Source organism: Vespa velutina, chromosome 13 (genome assembly GCF_912470025.1).
Source record: "Vespa velutina chromosome 13, iVesVel2.1, whole genome shotgun sequence".
Taxonomy (NCBI): domain Eukaryota; kingdom Metazoa; phylum Arthropoda; class Insecta; order Hymenoptera; family Vespidae; genus Vespa; species Vespa velutina.
Genome location: NC_062200.1, coordinates 5,405,550 through 5,427,036, shown reverse-complemented (window position 1 = coordinate 5,427,036; position 21,487 = coordinate 5,405,550). Strand labels below are relative to the sequence as shown.

The 21,487-nt window shown below is 30.7% G+C and overlaps 1 protein-coding gene and 1 long non-coding RNA gene across 3 annotated transcripts in view; both read left to right on the top strand.

The window, feature by feature from the left end:
- LOC124953686 overlaps nucleotides 1–9,061 on the top strand; it is a 44,316-nt gene extending 35,255 nt beyond the window's left edge. Inside the window, exons 2-4 of one of the 2 annotated variants that reach the window (XR_007102296.1) lie at nucleotides 7,513–7,720; nucleotides 7,796–7,885; nucleotides 8,141–9,061. This is a non-coding gene — a long non-coding RNA (uncharacterized LOC124953686). Of the gene's footprint in view, nucleotides 1–7,090; nucleotides 7,721–7,795; nucleotides 7,886–8,140 lie in introns of both variants that reach the window. The other variant, XR_007102295.1, reaches the window with a different exon arrangement.
- Nucleotides 9,062–14,757: 5,696 nt separating this feature from the next.
- Nucleotides 14,758–15,318, top strand: LOC124953879 (histone-lysine N-methyltransferase SETMAR-like). The gene has a single exon (XM_047505880.1). The coding sequence runs from the start codon at nucleotides 14,758–14,760 to the stop codon at nucleotides 15,316–15,318; it is 561 nt and encodes a 186-aa protein (XP_047361836.1).
- Nucleotides 15,319–21,487: the final 6,169 nt, after the last annotated feature.

The following is a 21,487-nucleotide window of genomic DNA, read 5'->3' as shown; positions in this document are numbered from 1 at the left end:
TTTCAAAACAAAAAGCAGAGAGCAATTTGTGATGACTCGAAAGTAGACTCGGAAATTGAAAATGCGCTAAACAAGAATATAAATGGGAGAAAGCACGTAAGAAAATTGTAAAGAAGAATACTGAGTTCGTCAGAATCTTCCAATTCTGATATTCATGTAAGGGTGGTATGCAAGGAAATGGTAACAAAAAAATTTGAATCTGAAAATATATAAATTTAATTCGAATGACTGGAATGAAAATACAAATTAATCGATTTGCTACTCCATTAGCAAACTTCGAGCTATTTTTTTTTCAATAATTAGTATCATTTATTGTAGAAAAAACAAATCAGTACTGTACACACAAAATGCAAAATTCTATATACTGGTTTGTAAAACTTCAAAAATAAGTGACAACTTTGAGTGAAATATGTTGTTTTTTTTTTTTGCAATTAGGTTACTAATGTCGCGAGTTAAAAAATTGCATTACACCGAGTATTGGATAAAGAATAAATTTTTGCGTACTGACATTTTCGGACATATAACGAATAGTAATCGATATGTATTTTTATTACGAATGCTTTATTTCAGTGAGATTATGACAACTAATTCTGATTGTTTAGTTAAAATAAGAGAATTCTGTAATAAGCTTCGCTTTTTATTTAAAAATTATTTTAATCCATTTTGTAACTTATGCAGCGATGAAAGTTTATTGTTATATAAACACAGGTTATCGTTCAAACAATATATTCCATCCAAACGGAATAGATTAGGCATCAAATTTTTTATACTCTGCGACTGTAAAATTAAATACGTCTTAAATTTTATTATATATGCAAACAGCTATTCGGAGGTAAAAAAAAAAGTTTCTCAGAAAATCAAGCGAAATTATAATTTCACTATCAGTACCATATTTAGGAAAAAGAACACCTTGTTTGTTGATAATTGGTATACCAATCCGGCTTTATTCGCTTATCTTTACGACAATACAACAAATGCCTGCGGTACTGTAAAATGTCGAAGAAAGGGATATGTCTATCATGAATAAAAAATTAAAAGCAGGTGAAATATGTTTTCGATCTTCTCCTAATATATTAGCACTCACATGGCAAAACAAATGTGAAATACATATATATATTCTTCACTTGTTACTCTGCAGATTTTGTAGGTATAAAAAAAATAAATTACTGAACAAAGCAAGTTATATAAAAAACCACCTTCCAAATGGACTAAACCGCAAATATAAGCGTAATAAATAATAGGGATAAAGTAATAACTAACGTTGAATCCGTCAGAAAAAATATTAAGTGGTACAAATAATATTTTTTCATATAATTGATGTGGCCATATAGAATGCGTTTTGTTTGTACAAGATGAAGAAAAACGAAAAAGTGACAATGCTCGCATTTCACCTTCAATTAATAAAAAAAACGGTCAGAAAAAATAAGACGATAAACAATAATTATAGCAATCGTAATAAATCTACTGCCGATAATCCTTAAGATTAACTAAAAGATATTAGTTTATTGCGTATTTTTTGAAATCTTTACATGAAAATGTATAAATAAATTATAACTTATTCATTTATGATTCTATTCTATTCTATATGATCTAATGTCATAGTAAGAAACGTTATACACAGTTTAAACGCAGTCCGCATGGAAGCTTGCCGTACAGAGATACAGTGCTGCGAAAAGTTCAGTTGTAAATAAAAAAGTTAAATGGATCTGTTTCGATTGCGAATGGTATGTACTAGTCTGTTATTGATTTATTCAAAATTTTTTTGCTATCGCTTTCATTAAATGTGATAAAATGTTAGAACCTCGATTTGTTAAAATTCCCTTCGGTGATCCGAATTTACATACATATGATGCTTTTTATAAATGCTCCGCGATTTCTTCCGAAAAAACTTGTCGAAGTTGAAGCTATTGAATATTTAATTAGTAGATTTTGTGCTATTAGTATGTAATTGTTTCCCATATGTATGGTAGGCATAAGACTAACATCGAAATTTTATCAAATATTCTTCTCTTCAGTAAGACTTGATTTGTTTTTAACCCCACAAACTTTTTCGCTTGACAACTACGATAATTCTATACATAATTTTGTACATCGATTTTTAACTAGAGCCATTCTTCTTTGAATCTAGAATAAGTTTTCGTGAACCCTTTGTGTTCTCCTATAAGAAGTTGCGTGGTTGCTATATATCATTTGGGTCATTTTGATCTCTTTTAATGTAATTATTTCATTTCTTAATACAATGATTTTAGTATTTTTACCCGAGAAGATCGAATGGAGTTTTTTCCTAACGTCGGCCCAGACTGTCTCTCATTGATCCTTTGGAGATAACTATCGTTTCCAGTTGAAGTTCAAGAACCGCGTCAAAAAAAGAACGAAGGGTATCGTCGAAAGTTTCCAATTTTATGGAGACCGAAATTTTCTTCTTGACAGAGAAAATTATCGTTCGTTTCGTTTAATTATCTTTATTGGGGATAACTTTCCGTTATCTGCTAGACTATGTCTATGGGTGTTCCAATCACGAAATATGCGCGGTGTACGTTATACATGATTATACGATCTCTAATTTCTATAATTTGACTGTCTATATTAGCGTATGGTATTTCTTTGAGGTTTGTTTCGTCTTTATCGTCTTTATTATCTTTACTACATCTGTTTGCAGAATCGTTTTTGATTTCGTATTCAGAATTATTTCCTATGTATATATTTTCGTTATCGTGTTCGTCGTTTGGTTTATTAAAAGAGGTTCTTATTTTCCGCGTTTGTTTATTTCTAGAAGAGTAAAGTTCATCATTGCTCAATCGTCATCTTTCGATCGTTTATACCGGCTATCGGAAATATTTGTATACTTATGTCTACGGTGTTCCTCGATAGTGCGTCCGCGTTTATATTTCTTTTACGGTATTATACTACACGATCCTATACTAGTACCCAGCGATTTTAGACGCCAACAAATTAATCTAGAAGTTGGATCTTTTGCTGAATTTAATCAGACTAATGGTTTGTGATCTGTCACTAAACTAAATTAATTTTCGTACAAATATGTTTGAAAATAATTTACAGCGTAGATTATGGTAAATAATTCTGTTTTGATCGTTGAATAATTTTGTTCTGGTTGGTTTAAAAGTCTTGAAGTATACGCGATAATAGATCTTTGCTGATTTCGCCTAGACTCAAGATTCTTTCTGTTGCGTAGTTAGAAGCATCTGCAGTAACAATGAACGAACGACTTTGAAAAATCTGAGTATTAGAGATTTTTAACACAAACGGTTTATTAGATTGTAAAAGCGTTTTTTTGCGGTTCGTCTCATTTGAATGGAACGCCCTTTTTTAAAGGATTAGTGAAAGGTTTATTAATTGAAGAGAAATTCAGAATGAATCGGTTGTTGTATCCGGCGAGTCATAAAAACTACTTGATGCTCTTAACTGTATATGGTCTCAAAAATTTGTTCATGGTTCTTATCTTTCCCAGATTGGATTTCACTCTCGTTGAGCTACTAATATGCTACTTTTTTCTTAAGAAAATTAGAAAATTACATTTGTCTGGTTGTAGCTTTAAACCAACTTGTCATAACCTATCAGATAATTTCCGATATTTTATAATGCGTTTTACTAGCGAATTTGAGCAAATGACTACATCGTCTAAGTATACAAAGAGTTCATTTCTCTGCACCCGAAGAATATTCTATTCATTAATCTTTGAAACGTAGATGATGCGTTTAATAATTCTAATGGCATTCGTGTGAATTCATAATGATCATAAGGTGTTGAGAATATGCTGAAGTATTTTGCACTTCCTAGCTAGTCTAATATTTCTGTAATATTAGGCAGAGTATAACTGTCTTTTACTGTTTCTTTATTTAATATACTGTAGTTGAGAACGAGTCTCCATTCGGATACAGAATGTCGAATAACATCGTTTTTTATGAAGCCGCTTATCTGTTTATTACTCTTGTCTACATATCGAAGGAAATCAGGATATTGTCATATGGCTAAGGATATTGAGTCAATAGTTTCGGTATTATAACTAACGAAATTTGTATGTGTGAGTTTTTTTCCTGGCAGATGAAATAGATCTAACGAGTTTCTTATCATAGTCTTGGCTATTTTTCTTTCTTCCTTATTTAACGAATTTAACTTTATGCATTAAAGTGCCTTTTCGAAGCATTGAAGTCCTGTTTCGGACGCTTTGTAGATTGTCTTACAGGGATGATCGGATTTAGGAAAACAAATTGATCTAAGAGAGGAAGAATTAGGATTTATGGTAATGATTTTCACAGATTTAAGATCCTCCTCTGATCCATCCGTTTAACTGAAATTAATTCGTACCGATTCGAATGTATCGTTGTCTTGCTCTAAGGAAGATATCAATTGTATGTTGGCTATCTCAAATTTTTCCGTCTCAATCATTGGAGTAGATATTTTGATTTCGATGTTTGGAAAGGGAAATTGTGAAATTAGGGCGGTGACATCCGCAGATTTAAGGTTTTCCTCCTCTGATCCCATCTGCTCGATTCAAAGAAGTCTGATGCGATTCGGTCGTGTCTTTATCATGCCCTAAGGTTGATAGAGAACTCATGACGACGGTCTCAAATTCTTAGAGTTCGATTGTCGGAATAGATATTTTAGATAAGTCTTGCCGTTTAAATTCGATACTATAGCTTTATCGGCATAAACTCCAGCGCTGAAATTTCATGATAATATGTAACCTGTTTTATTTATTTCATTAGAAACGTTGACATACATAGAAGATCTGGTTTGTTTTTCCTTGAATGATTATCTCCTTCGGTTTCACAAAATAAAAAACTCGATATGCCATGCCATTTTACATTCTACTTCACAAAATTAATTTTAGTAGTGTTAATTTTAGCAAAATTAATTTTAGTAGTACACACACACACACACACACACACACACACACATAAATATACATATTTTTCTTATATATATTTTTTTTAAATCATATATATATTTGGATATATATATATATATATATATATATATATATTTAATATATATGTCTTTATATATATGTATTTATATATCTATATCTATGTACGTATATATACAAATATGTGTAAGTATAATGTATATATACATATAAATATACACACGTAAATATACACACATACCTTGTCAAATAATAAGACTTTTTAGTATAAGCGTAAAATATGTAGTTATTTATAATAATTAAGTACTAAAGATAATAAATATTCACTTCATTGAATATGTGAGTTTTCTTTGTGATGAAAATGGTAATGAAGACCGATAATTTCATCGACGAATCGACAGGGGCGAAAAGCAAATGAGAAGCGAATAACATATCGAATACATTAATAAAAATAATTCTATACTGACATTCGAGTAATGTAATGAAAATTGTCAATGTTATAGATAAATCGAGATCAAGAAAATGGTGGCGATTGATAGGCGCGGTTCGTTCATTGTGTCGACATCAAGTGTATCGGTTCAAGGAAATAAGAAATGGTTCTCACCGGTTTTAGAAAAATGTTTAATCCTACTACGTCTATAACGCTTTATGCTTAACCAATTCAATTTGAGAATGATGAACTTCCTATGAAACTCAGCAACGAATTACTTACTGGAAAAAATACGTTGATTTTTTTTAAATAGTTATATACAAACATATATTACTTCTTTCAAAAATCAGTGAAAGGAATAAAATCTTTTCAATCGTTCATTCATTAGTTGTTGGCGTCAATTGTTACTGAAGAGAATTTCCACGATTTGATACCAGTAACCTTGATCGGACCTGGCGAAGGTTCTGCCCTTATCGAAGCTCTAGAACAAGTTTGGACTCTCTTAAATCATCCAGATATGGTTGATATGAACTTCCCTCACTTTCAAAATCAACTCGCAATAAATATCGTTTTCGAAATAAATCATTAGTAACAAATTTATACTGATATTAAAAGATATTTATAGTGAATTGATTAAAAATATAAATTCTATATTAATTTGTAATAAGAATTAGCTTTAACTATTTTTTTTCACAAAATAGACTTGCCCCACTTTCAAAATCAACGGCTCATATATTCATTCTCTCATAAAAGTACTCTGTCATCTTTGTTGAGAAAATTACTAAAGCTTATGATCGAAATAATATTCATGGAATATTGCAATGGCGACCTATTTATCGAACAAATTCAAATAAAAATATATTCTGATATAATACGTTTTCTTTCAATTCCTATGAACTTTCGTGGAGTCGGTAATGTCGAACACGCTCAATTTGGTAATCTATTTCATAAAAGTACTTACTTGTTTGGTGGAGCTTAGAAGCAAACTGAGATTGCTTTAAATACCTTGGAATCTGTTAGAAAAAAGTGGTTGAACAAGGTGACAGCAGCGAGAATTGAAATTAGTAAAAAGTATGTACATACAGATTCAAGATCTTATATATAAATGATCTCTTTATTAATATTTAGCTACTAATTAATATTGCTCGAGTATGATAATTGTGATAACAATGATAAAGAGGAAAAAAGAGACAAATTTTATTTTTATATGCCAACAGATTAAACAGAACATTTTCAAATGATTGGAATAGAGCTTTCAAGGACCCTAAACAATGGGCACAAGAGGCAGTAGCTAATGATAACGATAGATCAATAAATAAATATCATAAATTAATTATAATAAAATTAATTATGTATCTACATATCTTTTTTATTATATTTTTTGTGTTAATTCAGGTTAGTAAATTAGGAGGAAACGTGGTAAAAAATTTGGTGTATAAATATTGACACTGGAATGATTTAGAATCGTCATTTTGCCATTATTAGAAATCGTTGATTTTCAATCCTGCGCTCCAAAGGAGTTAGAAAGGGAATCATATAATGTTGAATAAGTTGGATTGGGTAATGAAACTCATGAACGGATTCAACAACATGATGCTGTAATTGGTAGCGAAATGAAAGCTGTTGCTGATCTTGTTGAAGTGTTGACAGTTTCGACAAGCGAAAAATTGGATGGTTCTTTATCGCGGATACGAATTAATTAATTTTCTTAAATAAAATTTTAAGAAATAATAAAGTTTTGTTTATAATCATTAATTTTTTCAATGTCGTAGGAGATAATACTGTTAACATAGCTTGGCAAGAGTTGACCGATCGTTTGGAATAAATTGTTAATAACCTGGCGTTGATGTAAAACTCGGAAATGGTTTATACAAAATATATATCTTTTATTATTAACACTATCAACGCAATAATTGATTAAAAAAAAAAAAGGAAATACAGATTCATATTTGAGACGCATAAGTTGGCAATTGCTAATCCAGTAACAGTTTCGCTATTAGATGTCGTCCATCTTGGAACGATTAATTTGGATTCACTTCCGGTTGCCTTGAAAATCGAGGATTTGTCTTTTAATGTTTAAGACAATATAAAGACATACTTATCTATCTGCATCGATGAAATTCTCAAGACAAACAATTCAGTACCATCATTAACTTCCGGTTTGGTTAATTCGGTTTTGTATTATTTACGTAAGGCATATACACAGACGGTTGGTACAGAAGCACAAATCGAAGATAAAAACGTTACGAATAATATGGCCCGTTTGATTTATCAATCGATGGATTATTGGTGTCCAGATCCTGATAAGCCATTCGATGTTGTTTATAACAAAAAGTGCAGTCGATTGTTCATTGGCATATATTAATCCATTGAGACGGAGGACAAATCTGTTCTACTTTCAGGTAATGATCATTTAAATATTATACGAATTATGAGATGCAATATTTAATTAATTAATCTTTACCATGTACTTTTAGGAACCGTTAAAAGTCAATTAGCATCTATTTTATCTTGGATAGAAAATGGTTATCCCGTTATTTTACGAGGCCAAAAGGGGTCTGGTAAAGGTAAGCTGCTGCATTATCATATACATAACATAAGGATAATGCACCTTGATACCAGGTTCCTATCTCCATGGTGCACAAGACCTTATTACGCGTTTAAAATAAGCTTGCATTCGTTTGGATTTATTCTCTCATGGTAGAATAAGAATATATATTTAGCTTTCAAACAGATGCAATAATTTTATGCGTTTTTTTTATTTTTTTTAATGAAATAAAAATTATTATCTATATTGATGGCAAACAAATCTCTTTTTGTAGGAATTGGTGAGAGAATTACTTCAGGACAAAGGATTTCATCAGAAGGATTTCGCTCAAATTCCGTTAACGTTATTTTGTACTTCGGATTATATTTTATATTGCTTTTCATCCGAGATTAAAATGTCTCATAGTTACATATATATTATCTATCGTTGGTTATTTTGATGCTTAACTAAAGCAGAACAAAATAAAAATCAATAATGATACATCAAAATGTTGACAAAAGTATTGTAAGAAGAATAATTATTTCAATTAATATAAAAATTCGGTACGCCGTTCGAAGAACATATAAGTAGTATTGAAAATCATAAGAGTAAAATTAAAACATTAAAATAGAAGGAAATGCAGAAAAAATTCTCGAACAGAATATAATGGCAGGATTAACTAAATTAGAACAAATGTATAATACAAATCTTGACGATGTAAGAAACAAAAATGGGAGTAATCAAACTGATAGATTTTCACCAGCTGAGATAAATAATTTTCAACCGATGGACGCTTTCCGATGGGAATGAATTTTTTTTCAGAACAATTAAGATTTATTCCAAAGGATAAATGCTTGTCCTTTTGAGGAGAACGAGTCTGGGGGTTTTTTCCAGCTCACTCGTTCCTCAATATGCTGGCACGTTTAAAAGAAATAAATCTCGAATAGTTCAAAAAGGCTTGGCTGATCCAGCTACTGATGAAATGGGAGAAGTATCCGAAACTTCGAATAACTCCATGATTTTCCTTGTGAAGCTTTGGATTGTGAAAAGACATTTAAAACAAACAGAAGCCGTGTACTTTACTACAGTAAAACCAATAATGACTGGTATGATGTGCACGCGAGAACTGACCACAAGAAAGCAGCATTAGGTTAGATGAAGAGATGATGTTAATGGAAAAAGAAAAGATTATATTAAAGATCGAAGGAGAACGATTCATTAGCCAGACTTTCCTCCAGAAAGAGTTTAGAAATAGCACGATTGAAGGCATCAAAGGGAAGAAGACGTGATCTCAAGTACATACATAACTCTAGTGGAGCAATATTTGATCAAAATACGTAGATCTCAAGCATCTAGTTCTAAGAAGAGCCGTACAAATAGACTATATTAATAAACTTGATCCTTTAGTGTTATTATAGTGAGGGTACACTAGTGAACATACGTGCAAATCTGGAATACTAGGATGACGAATGTATATACCAGGAAATCTCCTTATGTCTTGAGAACAAATTGGAATTGTTCCGAATGAAGAGTCAAAATGCCAAAAGATGACCTGATCCTAAGAGAGAACAAAACGTATCTGATAGAGTAAAAATATCTAAAAGGAAGCTGCGTAGAGGCGAATATAAGCATTTCAGTTTATGAGACATTCACATTTGAATTTAAAAAAACGTTGAAATAAATACTAGGGAACAGAATCGTTTTATCAAATATGTTAGAATGGAAAAGCTACTCGGAAATTCTCAGCGTAGTTTAGAAGGAGCAAATATACGAAACATCAAAGATTTTCATCAAGTAATTTATATATATAAATTTTGAAAAAAAAAATCTTTAAATACGATTAAAATAGAACGTTGTATGTACCGTTCAACGAAATGACAAAATAATGAATTATAACCATCGATTTAAAAACGCACAATTAGTTGTTAGACACATTATATGTAATGATCTAAAGATGGATCCAAGTCATCGAAAAAACAATCTCATCTTATCGACAGTTCCTTAATCAAACCAATTCATTCACACTGAAATAAAATTCCCAAGTGGACCAATACAAGGAACGATAAACTTATACATGCTGATTCGCTCACACTTTACGCATAAAGCATGGACTAAAATTCTCAATACTACATTTGGCCATTATAGCACATCAACATCTGCCCTCAGATGTTATTTTCTTTGTTATCGTCAGATGAAAATTCTTCTGTAAGACGATCCATAGTTTGATCAAATCCGCTGCAGTGCAGAGGTTATATACGAATTGTCATGTTCTTATATCTTCCTGAAGACGTATCTATTGTTTCATAACATCATCTTTATTCGATAAGGCCCTAAAAACTATAATAGAAACTTTAAGTTTGATGCAAATGGAGTACGCTTAATAATATGTCCTATTGTATTGCTTTGGTGTTTGTTAAAATTCCTTCGGCAGTTTTGTTGGAGCTTAGAAATTTCAAATCTAGCCCATTTTCTTATATCATCGCAAAACATATAAATCCTTCTTTCATTTTCCTTATCAACTGGTCCTCTTTCATCTTCATATGAGTACCAAACAATAGATAGAAAATGTGATACCAATGGTTTTTTTCGGTGTAACATTTTGATATTTTTTTGCGAGATGCAAATATCAATGCCATTCTACGAGATGTGGCACCGCCATTTTCGTCAATAAAAGAATGAATATTCTATTGATACGTTCTACTTATCCATTCGCTCGTGGAATTCCTATCGTCGTTGTCATGTGTTGTATTCTTTTATCCTTGGAATATCTTGCAAAGGCAATTGAAATTAATGTTTTCCTCGATCAAAGATTATTCATCGCAGATTACCAAAGATCTTTGCTTGTTTCCTTAGATGATTTAGTATCTCTTCAATGTGTACTCTTAATTACGTACAATCAAGCAAAAATTTGGTAAATGCATCAATTACTGCGAAGACATGTTTATAATTTTTCTTTGTGCTGGGAATGAATGAGACCTATGTAGATGGATAGAATATGGTATATACTTAGTGGTAGTTTTCCATTTTCTATCAGATATAAAAATCTTTCCTGGTTTCCTTGTTCGTATTCGACCTATATACAACTAATGCACTTTCGTACGACCTTTTCAATTTTGTGCCTCATTTTCTCGATTAATATTACATACTAACCAATTATTCAGTTTTATTTACCGCAAAGTAGTCGCGTTCGCGTGCTTGTCTAATTATTTGAAGCTGCAACGTCTTAAGAACTTTTATAAACACGTCATCATTGACTTGTCTGTACAATAAATCGTTTTAGAAATAAAGTTCTCCATACCTTTTTCTTTAATCACTCCTATGATCGCTCGACCCGCATGTCTTCGTCTTGGATCTTCTTTAATCTGATTAAAAGTCTGTCGTCGTTATCTTTAACAACCAATACTATGAATAAAGAATTTCTAGGACGAGTACGTGTAGTATACTCTTATCCAACTGATGTTCGATCGTATATGAGAATTCTTCGAGAAGAATCACTCATTTCGCAACACGCAAACATAAACTTTTTTGTTAACGATCGTAATAAATGCTTTAATCAGTAATAATTTTGAAAGAAATATTATGTAAATAAATCCTAAATTTATGTAGTGCCTTGATAACCGTCAACATATTCTGTAAAACTATTCGTCTTAATTAATATTTGTCTTATTGTTTTATTATTTTGTTTAACTAAAGTTAACTCATATTGGCATTTTTCTCTAAGTTTTTTGTTGTGTATCATACGAACTTAAGATTTCGTAAATTCATTCTAGCGGTAGTATGCAACATATAAAGTGTAAAAAATGTATTATATGTATTATCTTGTAATATAATTTTCATTTGTTATGTTGTAGTTTGTTTTTTTTAAATATACGTAACATACAAATATGAAAAGTTTTTATAATTTTGTCCTGCACTGTAATCGAGTACTCTGAACCGCCTGATATAAATAGTAACCAAACATTGCATTCGTTGCACCACTGATTACTGACTACTACAGCACCAACTCAAGGACAAGGCATTTACGTGTCTACATTCTCTGATGGTATGAGCAGCAAGGAAAAAAAGCAAGCATAGAAAATTTGAACTACATAATAATCGCATATCAAGAGAAGAAGCCTAATCGACCCAAACACATCATGTCTGAGAATTCCTTTGAAGGAACATTCTCATCATCGTCAGGACTGCACATGAAGGTAGTGTATATAAATGAATAAAAACTCAATGTCCTGAAAAATAATCACATCCCACTTCGACCACCAAAAGTCAAAAAAGATCTCTCTTTCTCCCTCTTTCTCTCTCTCTCTCTCTCTCTCTCTCTCTCTCTCTCTTTCTCTCTCTCTCTCTCTGTAATCTTGACTAATTAGTCAGAATAGGCTCGCCTTAGGTCACTGCAGAAAATTGAAATTAGAGATATACGTACTGGAATAATTACAATAACACAACTGGTATATTCAATTTTAATTATATATTGAATAATAGGTATCAAATCATTTATCCTTTTGATTTTATATGGTAGTCATCGCACTTTTGGTGATAAACTTTTTTATCTCAGATGTAGCAACTGACATTGAGTGCCAGGTTGTGTATAGGCTTAATTTTGATCACATGGCTGTTATAGTAACATCTTGAAACATCTCATTATCTTTGTCAGATTAAAAATCGGAAGTTTCATTACTCTTTCAGGGAGAAGTTAAGTACCATTATCAACATATCACTTTTATCATTTCTTTTATGCATACATATATAAATTTATCAATATATCACTTTTATCACCTTTTTTATGCATGCATGCATGAGAAAGGCCACTACTATCAGTGTCTCCCTACACTCAAAGCACTGTATTTTATCAGAGAATAATTGATTAACTCAACTTATACGTTACTATAGGAGGCTCAGACACAATCGACTTCTGTTTGGAAATTATTCAGATTAGCTCCGAGATATTTCTGCTTAGATATGCTTTCGTATTCCTGAGCTTAGAAATACAAATTAGATTGAACAGCTTGAGTCTTTTAAAAAATTGACCTGACCTTTTATAGTAACATTCAATAATCATCAAATGCAAATTATCATTATACACTGTGCCTTTTTTACAGCATAATAATGTTGTAGCGTCATTTGACCTTGATAAAGTAGATGCGTTAGCTAAAAATTTTGTTGACATCCATAACAATGCCTCTATGTTAAAATCCAGGCACTTGCATTCCATTAATAGCTTGATCAATCAGTTCAATTTTAAGGAGATAGAAGTTCAGTAAAGCTCTTCCAATTTTCCTTGTTGTACCTCGTCTATCATTTGCTGTCTGAGTAATCGTAAGACTTCTGAGAACGACAGAATATCTTCACTCATATTAAAGCATACTTCAAATAAGTTTATCTTTCAATTCTAATATATATATTTAGGTTTTGTTAAAATTTTAGTTATTTTCCAAACTCTAGGAAAATAGAGTATTTCCCATTTTAAAACCCAACAAACCAAAAGATTTGGTTGCTAATTATTAGCCGACCAACCTCCTTTCCATTCTTGACAAGATCTTTGAAAGTCCGAGTGTGAGTCAGTCTTAACCATACCTGATAGCGTATATCTCTAATAAATCTTCTATATGAACCACTCACAAGTTAAATTGATTAATTTCACTTTTCGAATTTTTTTAAATTTAAGTGCCAGAGCACGATGTATCCTCACTTTTTATATTCATAATAAATTTCTCTAATTTCCGTCATTTAATACCATTTCCGTCATTTAATGGTATTAAATGACAAAATTTTTTTGGCATCGAATAAAAAATAATTATTTCAGAAATCAATCTGATTAACTCCGTACTCTAATGTAAATCGTTGCAATAATACAATTCAAATAATACAATTCAAGACCTTACCAGTAAATTGTTTTATACATTTATACACTCTAATGTTTATTTGAATTTATATTTTAAAGAAAATTTTAAAAAGCAATTTATATTATTTCCCTACATCTTCCCATTTTTTGTTTTAAAGAATTAATCGATTTGACAAATGAACAGCTCATATAATAATTATATATATTATCTACCTTATTTTTTAACCACAAGTAACTTGATTGCCTTTTGGTCTATTTTGAACTATCCACGTAAACTTAAATGAGATTGGTAAAGGGCGGAGTTTGACCTATGGAAAGGGAAAGAACAAATGTCCGTTGGTCGCGAATAGTTTATTGGAATGTTTAAACATTCCATGTGTGTCCCTTTGTTCTAGTGTTCTTGAAGATTATAGAATGTCAATGAATATTTCAAGGCTAGGCGCAGATCTACTTTTACTGTTTATTTATTGGCCGGGTTAACACATTATCGTAATAATCGATAGGATAACTGTTTCCAATGGTGTTATATGATTCTTAAGAGAAAATACCGTGAACAATGGAGAGACGCACGTGTGCGTCAACAGGCGTGGAATCGAGTGCTATTTATGAGAGAATCAATATGATCATAGTAGCTGAATTACTTTTGAAGGAATAACAGATGACATTGAAATGTGGACAAAACAATTGCTATTGCTGAAACGGACTTATAAATTGAATGATTCAAATTCAAAATAAGACTAAGAAAAAAAGTGGTTTCATTCTAAACCAGAATTATTATAAGTTTCGATAAAGAAAAAAGGTGAGACATTCTGTAATTGTGTTCACGAGAAAATAATCCTGGAAAATCACATCCCAATCGAAGAAGACGAGATAGTTGAATATATTAGGTTGGTGCGTATGAAATGTTAGATTTTCTTTAAATGTGAACGTTTGTCTTCCTGTTTTTGTTATGCTTTTGTTTTTGACATAACCTGGTTTATAGTCGTACTGTCCATTGCCAGAGTCACATTTTAGCAAAGAAGATTTTCTCAAAAGTGTTCCCTTTTGTTATTTGCTTTAAATTTTGCACCAATATGAATTCAACCGATATTCGTGTAATTTTCTTATATGAGTATAAACTTGGTAATAATGCTGCAAAAGCTGCACGCAATATAAACCAGGCGTTTGGGGAGAATACTGTGAACGATCGAAAAGTGCAGCATTGGCTTGAAAAATTTCGGTCTGGTGATTTTTCCTTGCAAAATAAACCGCGTGGAAGACCCGAGACGTCTGTGAAAAATGATGCTCTGAAAGCATTGATGGAAACGTATCCAACTGTTTCTTCAAGGGAACTTGTTGCCAGAATGGAAGTTGACCATACAACAATATTGCGACATCTTTCTAAAATTGGCAAGGTGAAAAAAATGGATAAGTGGATACTGCACGAACTAACCGAGAGAAATAAGCTGGATCGCTTGAACGTATGCTCGTCATTGCTAACCCGATTTAATCGAGATCCATTTTTCGATCGGATCATTACTTGTGATGAAAAATGGGTTCTTTACGACAATAGGAAAAGGTGTGCTCGGTGGCTTGATAGGGATGAGGCTTGTGCTCATACTCCACGGCCATACTTCATCCACGGAAAATTTTAATCACAGTTTGGTAGAATGTGACTGGAGTAATACACTATTCATTTCTTCGAACTGGAATGATAATTACAGCTGAAAAGTATTGTCAGTACATTGAAGAAATGCATGAAAAATTGAAAATTATACGCCCATCATTTGTTAATCGGCATGGCCCAATACTTCTCCACGACAACGCTCGGCCGCATATATCATACAAAACAATTGCGAAATTAAATGAATTAAAATATGAAATTTTGCAGCACCCATCCTATTCTCCGGATCTTTAGCCAACTGATTTTCATTTATTTAAACATTTAGAACTGTTTTTACGGGCTAAACAGTACGAAAATGAAGACAGTCTGAAAAATGCCAGATCAAAGTTCATTGATTCTAAAGATCAGAATTTCTTCAAGACAGGCATCTATACTTATATATATATATATATATATATATATATATATATATATATATATATATATATATATATATAATCTCATTGGGAAAAGTGTATTGAAGTAAATGGAGCATATTTTGATTAAATAAACAGCTTTTGGAAAAAGATATGCAGTTTAATATATTCACTTAAGAATCTGACATTTCATTCGCACCAACCTAATATTATCGACTCGATCCTGAGATACCAAACAGAAGTAAGTAGGCTTAAGAAAGCTAATAGGAAAAAACGAGTCTAGAGAAGACAGTTAGATAAAGACTTCCCAACAGAAAAGAAGGAAAAGAAGTGATCCAAAATGCAGAAGAACGGGGACACCTTGCGGCAAAATGTTTAAAACTCAGAAATACGAAATACCGATATTGCAATGCAGATAATGCATAAGAAGTGTAGTCATAAAATCGTCCTATTAACTATTTGTTATTTCGTTACCTCTTTCACTCACACTACACTTCCATTTCATTCTCATTCCCAATATCTCAACCCTTCCATAAACAAACATATCTCACAAAGAACTGATCATATTTTCATTCAACCATCGACCGACTTGCATCGACCGACTGCGCACACATCTAACTCTAAAACCTTCCATCTTTCGTTCAACTGTCGATCGATTTATTTCATGCATACATAAACACATAACTGATACTAGAATCTTCTATCCCATATATATATATATATATATATATATATATATATATATATATATTGGAATATGTTATATATATATATATAAATATATATATATATATATATATATATATATATATATTGGAATATGTTATATATATATATAAATATATATATATATATATATATATATATATATATATATATATATATATATAACATATTCCAGTTGAGAGATATCGTATGTTAATAGAAAATGCAATCAAGGATTATCAACCTCATAAGACTAGAGAGACGAAAGCTGAAATAATAATAATTTTAAAAAACGGAAAACCGATGTATTAGAGGGCTAGATTGTTCACCAACGGAAAGAGAACAGTTCAATAGGGATGCTAGCGAGTGGCTTCAAGATAGTATTATGCAGCCTTCTCTTTCAAATTACCCGAATCCGAATCCCATAATGTTGGTGAAAAAGAAAAACAGTGGCACGAGATTATTAGAGATTACCGACAATTAAACAAAAAAGATGTGCAAGATAGATACTCACTTTCATTCATTGAAAACCAGTTAGATCTTCTACAAAAAACTAGATTTTTCATTACGTTAAATTTAAAAAATGGATTTTTTCATAAAATAGCTTTTATAGTACCCGATAGCCATTGGGAATTTTGCAAAGTATCATTTGGCTTGTGAAATTCATCTTCGATTTTTCAATGATTTACAAACGAAACTTTCAGAGAAAAAATACGTGATAAAATAGTTTTAACTTATTGAGATAATCTAATAATTCCTTCCGCTAATGAAGCCATAGGAATACAATATCTTGATAAAGTATTTAGAGATGCGAGTGGACCAAGACTGATAGTAAATTGGGGAAAATGTTTTTTACAAAATCAAGTATAATTCTTTGGTCATACTATCGAGAATGGTCAAGTTTATTCATTCATATCCTAAAATCGAAGCAATGTATTAATTCCCGTATCCATTAATGAGAAGCAGGATCAAGGTTTTCTCAGCTTGTGTAATTATTTTAGAAAATTCGTATGGAAGTATTCTATTATAACGCGTCCATTCACAAATTTATTGAGAGCTGTTAGAGTTCAATTTGAAGATAAAGAGATATGTACTATGCAACAAATCCGTATTAATGTTATATAATAGGTTGTTCGGAAAATAATTTCGTTTTTTTTTTGTGAAAATGAAAGACAATTTTCGTATAATGAACAAATATTTTATTAAATTATGTATTGGCCATTCTGGTCCAATATCTTTTGACATCTTCTTGGTAGTAGCATGATTCCAAGCTCATAAAATTTTTGATCTTTGCTGGCAAAAAACTGATCGAGGTGGTTTTTGACCTCCTCATTTGAAGTGAAGATTTTACCGTCTAAAAAATTTTGCAGTGACCGGAACAAATAATAATCCGAAAGTGCCAAATTTGGAGAATATGGTGGATGTGGCATTGTATCCCATTTAAGCTGTAAAAGCTTTTGGCGAGAGATCAAACTTGTATGAGGTCTCGGATTATCTTGGTGAAACACTACACTTTTTCTGTTGATTAATTCTGGCCTTTTCTGTTGAAGTGCATCATTCAGTTTGTCCAGCTGATGACAGTAGACTTCCGAATTAATTGTTGTGTTATCCGGTAAAATCTCAAAAAAAAACCATTCCTTTAAAATCCCACCAAACAGACAGCATCACCTTTTTTGATGGATATTGGTTTTGGAAATGCTTTGAGCCGGTTCATCTTTTTTGCTCCATGATTTCTTGCGTTTGACATTGTTATGTACAACCCATTTTTCGTCCCCAGTAATGATGCGCTTCAAAAATGGATCATTTTCGTGACGTTTGAGAAGCGAATCATAGACGACAATGCAACGACACATATTTCTCTCCGTGAGAATATGGGGAACCTATATATCGAGCTTCGAGGTTAAACCCAGGCCTTTCAAGTGGTCATAAACAGTTGAATTTGATAAATTTAACCTCTTTAAGCATCTTTCTTCCCTGTCCATGCACGCTTTATTTGAATTTTTCCCTTTCCCATTCTCTTTCTTAATTTCATTATCGTTTCTGCAAATAGTTCGAACAAAATCATCAAGGAGTCAATATAACGATTAAATAATGATGAATTATTAATAGAAATATCATTCAAAAACGATTGAAGTGCCGATATCGTAGAAATAAAATCAAAAAATTTGAAAAAAGATATGAGGCAATAGTTAATTATGTTTTCGCGAATATTTTTTAAATGCGACAATATATCGACTTGCGGAATATTCACACGTGGAAATATTCGACAATCGATTGATATATTGAAAGAAAAAACATTAGAAAAATATACTAATTAACGAAATTTAATGGCATACGTATTTAGTCTGATAGTCACCGAATATAAAATGGTGCTGTGCTTCACCAACTAAATTAAATAATCACGCCGCTCATGCACACTAGACCACATTAAGTACATTACTGGTCAATGCGTAAATTCTCGATCTAATACTCGAAAGTATAAAACATAAAATTGATTACAATTATTATATGATATACGAATGTTCGAAAAATGCTAATATAAAAAGAAGCCTGAATTTGGTACATGAAGGAAAACAATGAATTATACACGAAAAGAAAATACTTTAGAAATAAAATGAAAATTAATAATTTAAGCTTTATTATAAATTCTTCTTACTAAGTCTTATAAATGAAAAAAAGAAATCAAATAGTCAAAAGAAAGAAAACTAGGAGAAATGAAATTAGAAGTAGAGTTAATAGTTATGGAGAATCATTACACCACAAAAGTTTATAATAATAGATAGTTTGCACTAAATTATATCTTACCTTGAATTTCTAAGAGGAAATAACGTACGTGCTTACAGAAGACCATAATCGAAAGAGGACGCTGAAACAGGACATAACAAAAGATAAGGTTTGTAAGAAGGGTTGTAGATAATTGGATGAGTGGATCACGTGAATAATGCGATTGATCAGGATTGGAGAAAGAACAAAGAAAATTTGATAATGAATGTTTCAAAGAAATTAGAAAGGGATAAAAAAACAAGTAAAAAGAATAAATAAAAGAGAGAGAGAGAGAGAGAGAGAGAGCACTATATAATGTTTAAACAAATATGCCATTTGTTAAATATTAGTTAATTATACTCGGTGTAATTATATTTCATTACACTCCATGTTATATTCTATACATTGTTTAAATGCATGTGAAATAATGGAAAATATATATTAATGAAGCGAACGAATATAAATGGAGAAACAGATTTATACTAATTGAAATACAAAAAATTACCAATTGTCATTTGTTTGCTTTATCGATTATCGTGACGTCACACAAAGCCATTGGTTACGAATATTGATCTTTATTTTAAATAGATATACTATGTTATCGACAATCGATACAATTACATTACATTATCGATATAAATTTGTCCCTAATTCTATTTCACTAACATTACTGATTATTTTTCGAGAAGATACTTGATGAATTAGAATCATTCGCACGTACAGGTTTTATTCTGTTTTTCTCAGAATTAGTCAAATTCTTGTGCCAACAAACATTATATATTTGTTGAAAAATTAATAAAATATTTTTCTCAAACTAATGTTTTTCACGTGTATTTCCCATCAATTGGTATTATAGAAAAATGTTTATTGAGCATAAAGTTACATATTACAGATGTATTATTAATAATAATAATAATAATAATAATAATAATAATAATAATAATAATAATAATAATAATAATAATAATAATAATAATAATAATAATAATAATAATAATAATAATAATAATAATAATAATAATAATAATAATAATAATAATAATAATAATAATAATAATAATAATAATAATAATAATAATAATCGCAAAGAGAATGATAATGATATACTTTTCAGCAGATTAACCTATCTGAAAAATTACATTTAAAGATCCTTTTACAAACTTTAGATTTGTATTGGCTTGACTAGCATAATTAGAAGCATTGACATTATAGTTAATCATATTAAGAAAACGAATAAAAGCACGTCTATGCAACGAATATTTATCATACATGTCTTAAATATACACGAATATACACGTATAACGTGTATAAACGAATGTATATACATATACATGTATTAAAAACGCTTTTAATAAATTAGGTGAGAAGAAATGTACATATAATTATTAATATTATGTATATCGAGTACTATCTCCGAGTACAGGATAATAAGTGCTCCACTGATTCGTACAAGATTCGTTATTAAGTAATGCTTTTAAATTTTGAATATCGGTGATTTCGCGATACACATTTTTATAATCTTATTTTTCATTTAATAGTAATTATATTTGAAATGCACATCGTCTTCTGTTATTAATGTTGTTTGCACGTCAAGTCTTAATAACATCGCACAGCCTATAATCGATGCCCAAATCAGTCGAGCAAATGCTAAAAAAAATGTATGTTTAAAAAAACATTCAAAAAATGTTGAAAAATATGTATACAACTTCCAATAAATATACGAACATTGCCTAAAATACAAATCGCTTATCTAGTATTTCACCATGTGTCATAAAAAGTACTTAAAATAGAGTCTAAACTAGTCTTTTGTGTTCTATTCTATAATTTGTATCAAGAACCTACAGCTTAATCAATTATAGAAAATGTATAGTACTCCCTTCGCAAAGTTGGTTTCGATCATAGAGACCATAGATCTATCGTTGTATCTTTTCTTTTTTTGTTAATTTTATATCAACCATGACATGTCCTTAATTAATACGCACAATGGCGTACTTTCTATAGGAAAAAGGGAATTAAGTATAATTGATTCTAATTCTACTTTTAATTTATATACGTCGAAATAAATATTTATTTTGGAAAACTAAGTATTTTTTGTTCCATACTCTTCACAATTTTATTACGAATAACATGGCTCTCTTAATTCGAATCCCACTCTGCTCATCTAAAAGAATAAAATCGTATTAATTAATGTAGATGTTTACAAAATATTAAATACTGAATAATATGGTTTTCATTGATACATTGTATATAAAAATGGAGAAGTAGAACATACGCGATATTTAATCTTTATTTTTTGACGTTGATTCGTGAATGATG

What these genes read in the sequence shown, in the direction of transcription:
- LOC124953879 (XM_047505880.1), top strand. Translation starts at nt 14,758, where the DNA reads ATGAATTCAACCGATATTCGTGTAATTTTCTTATATGAGTATAAACTT.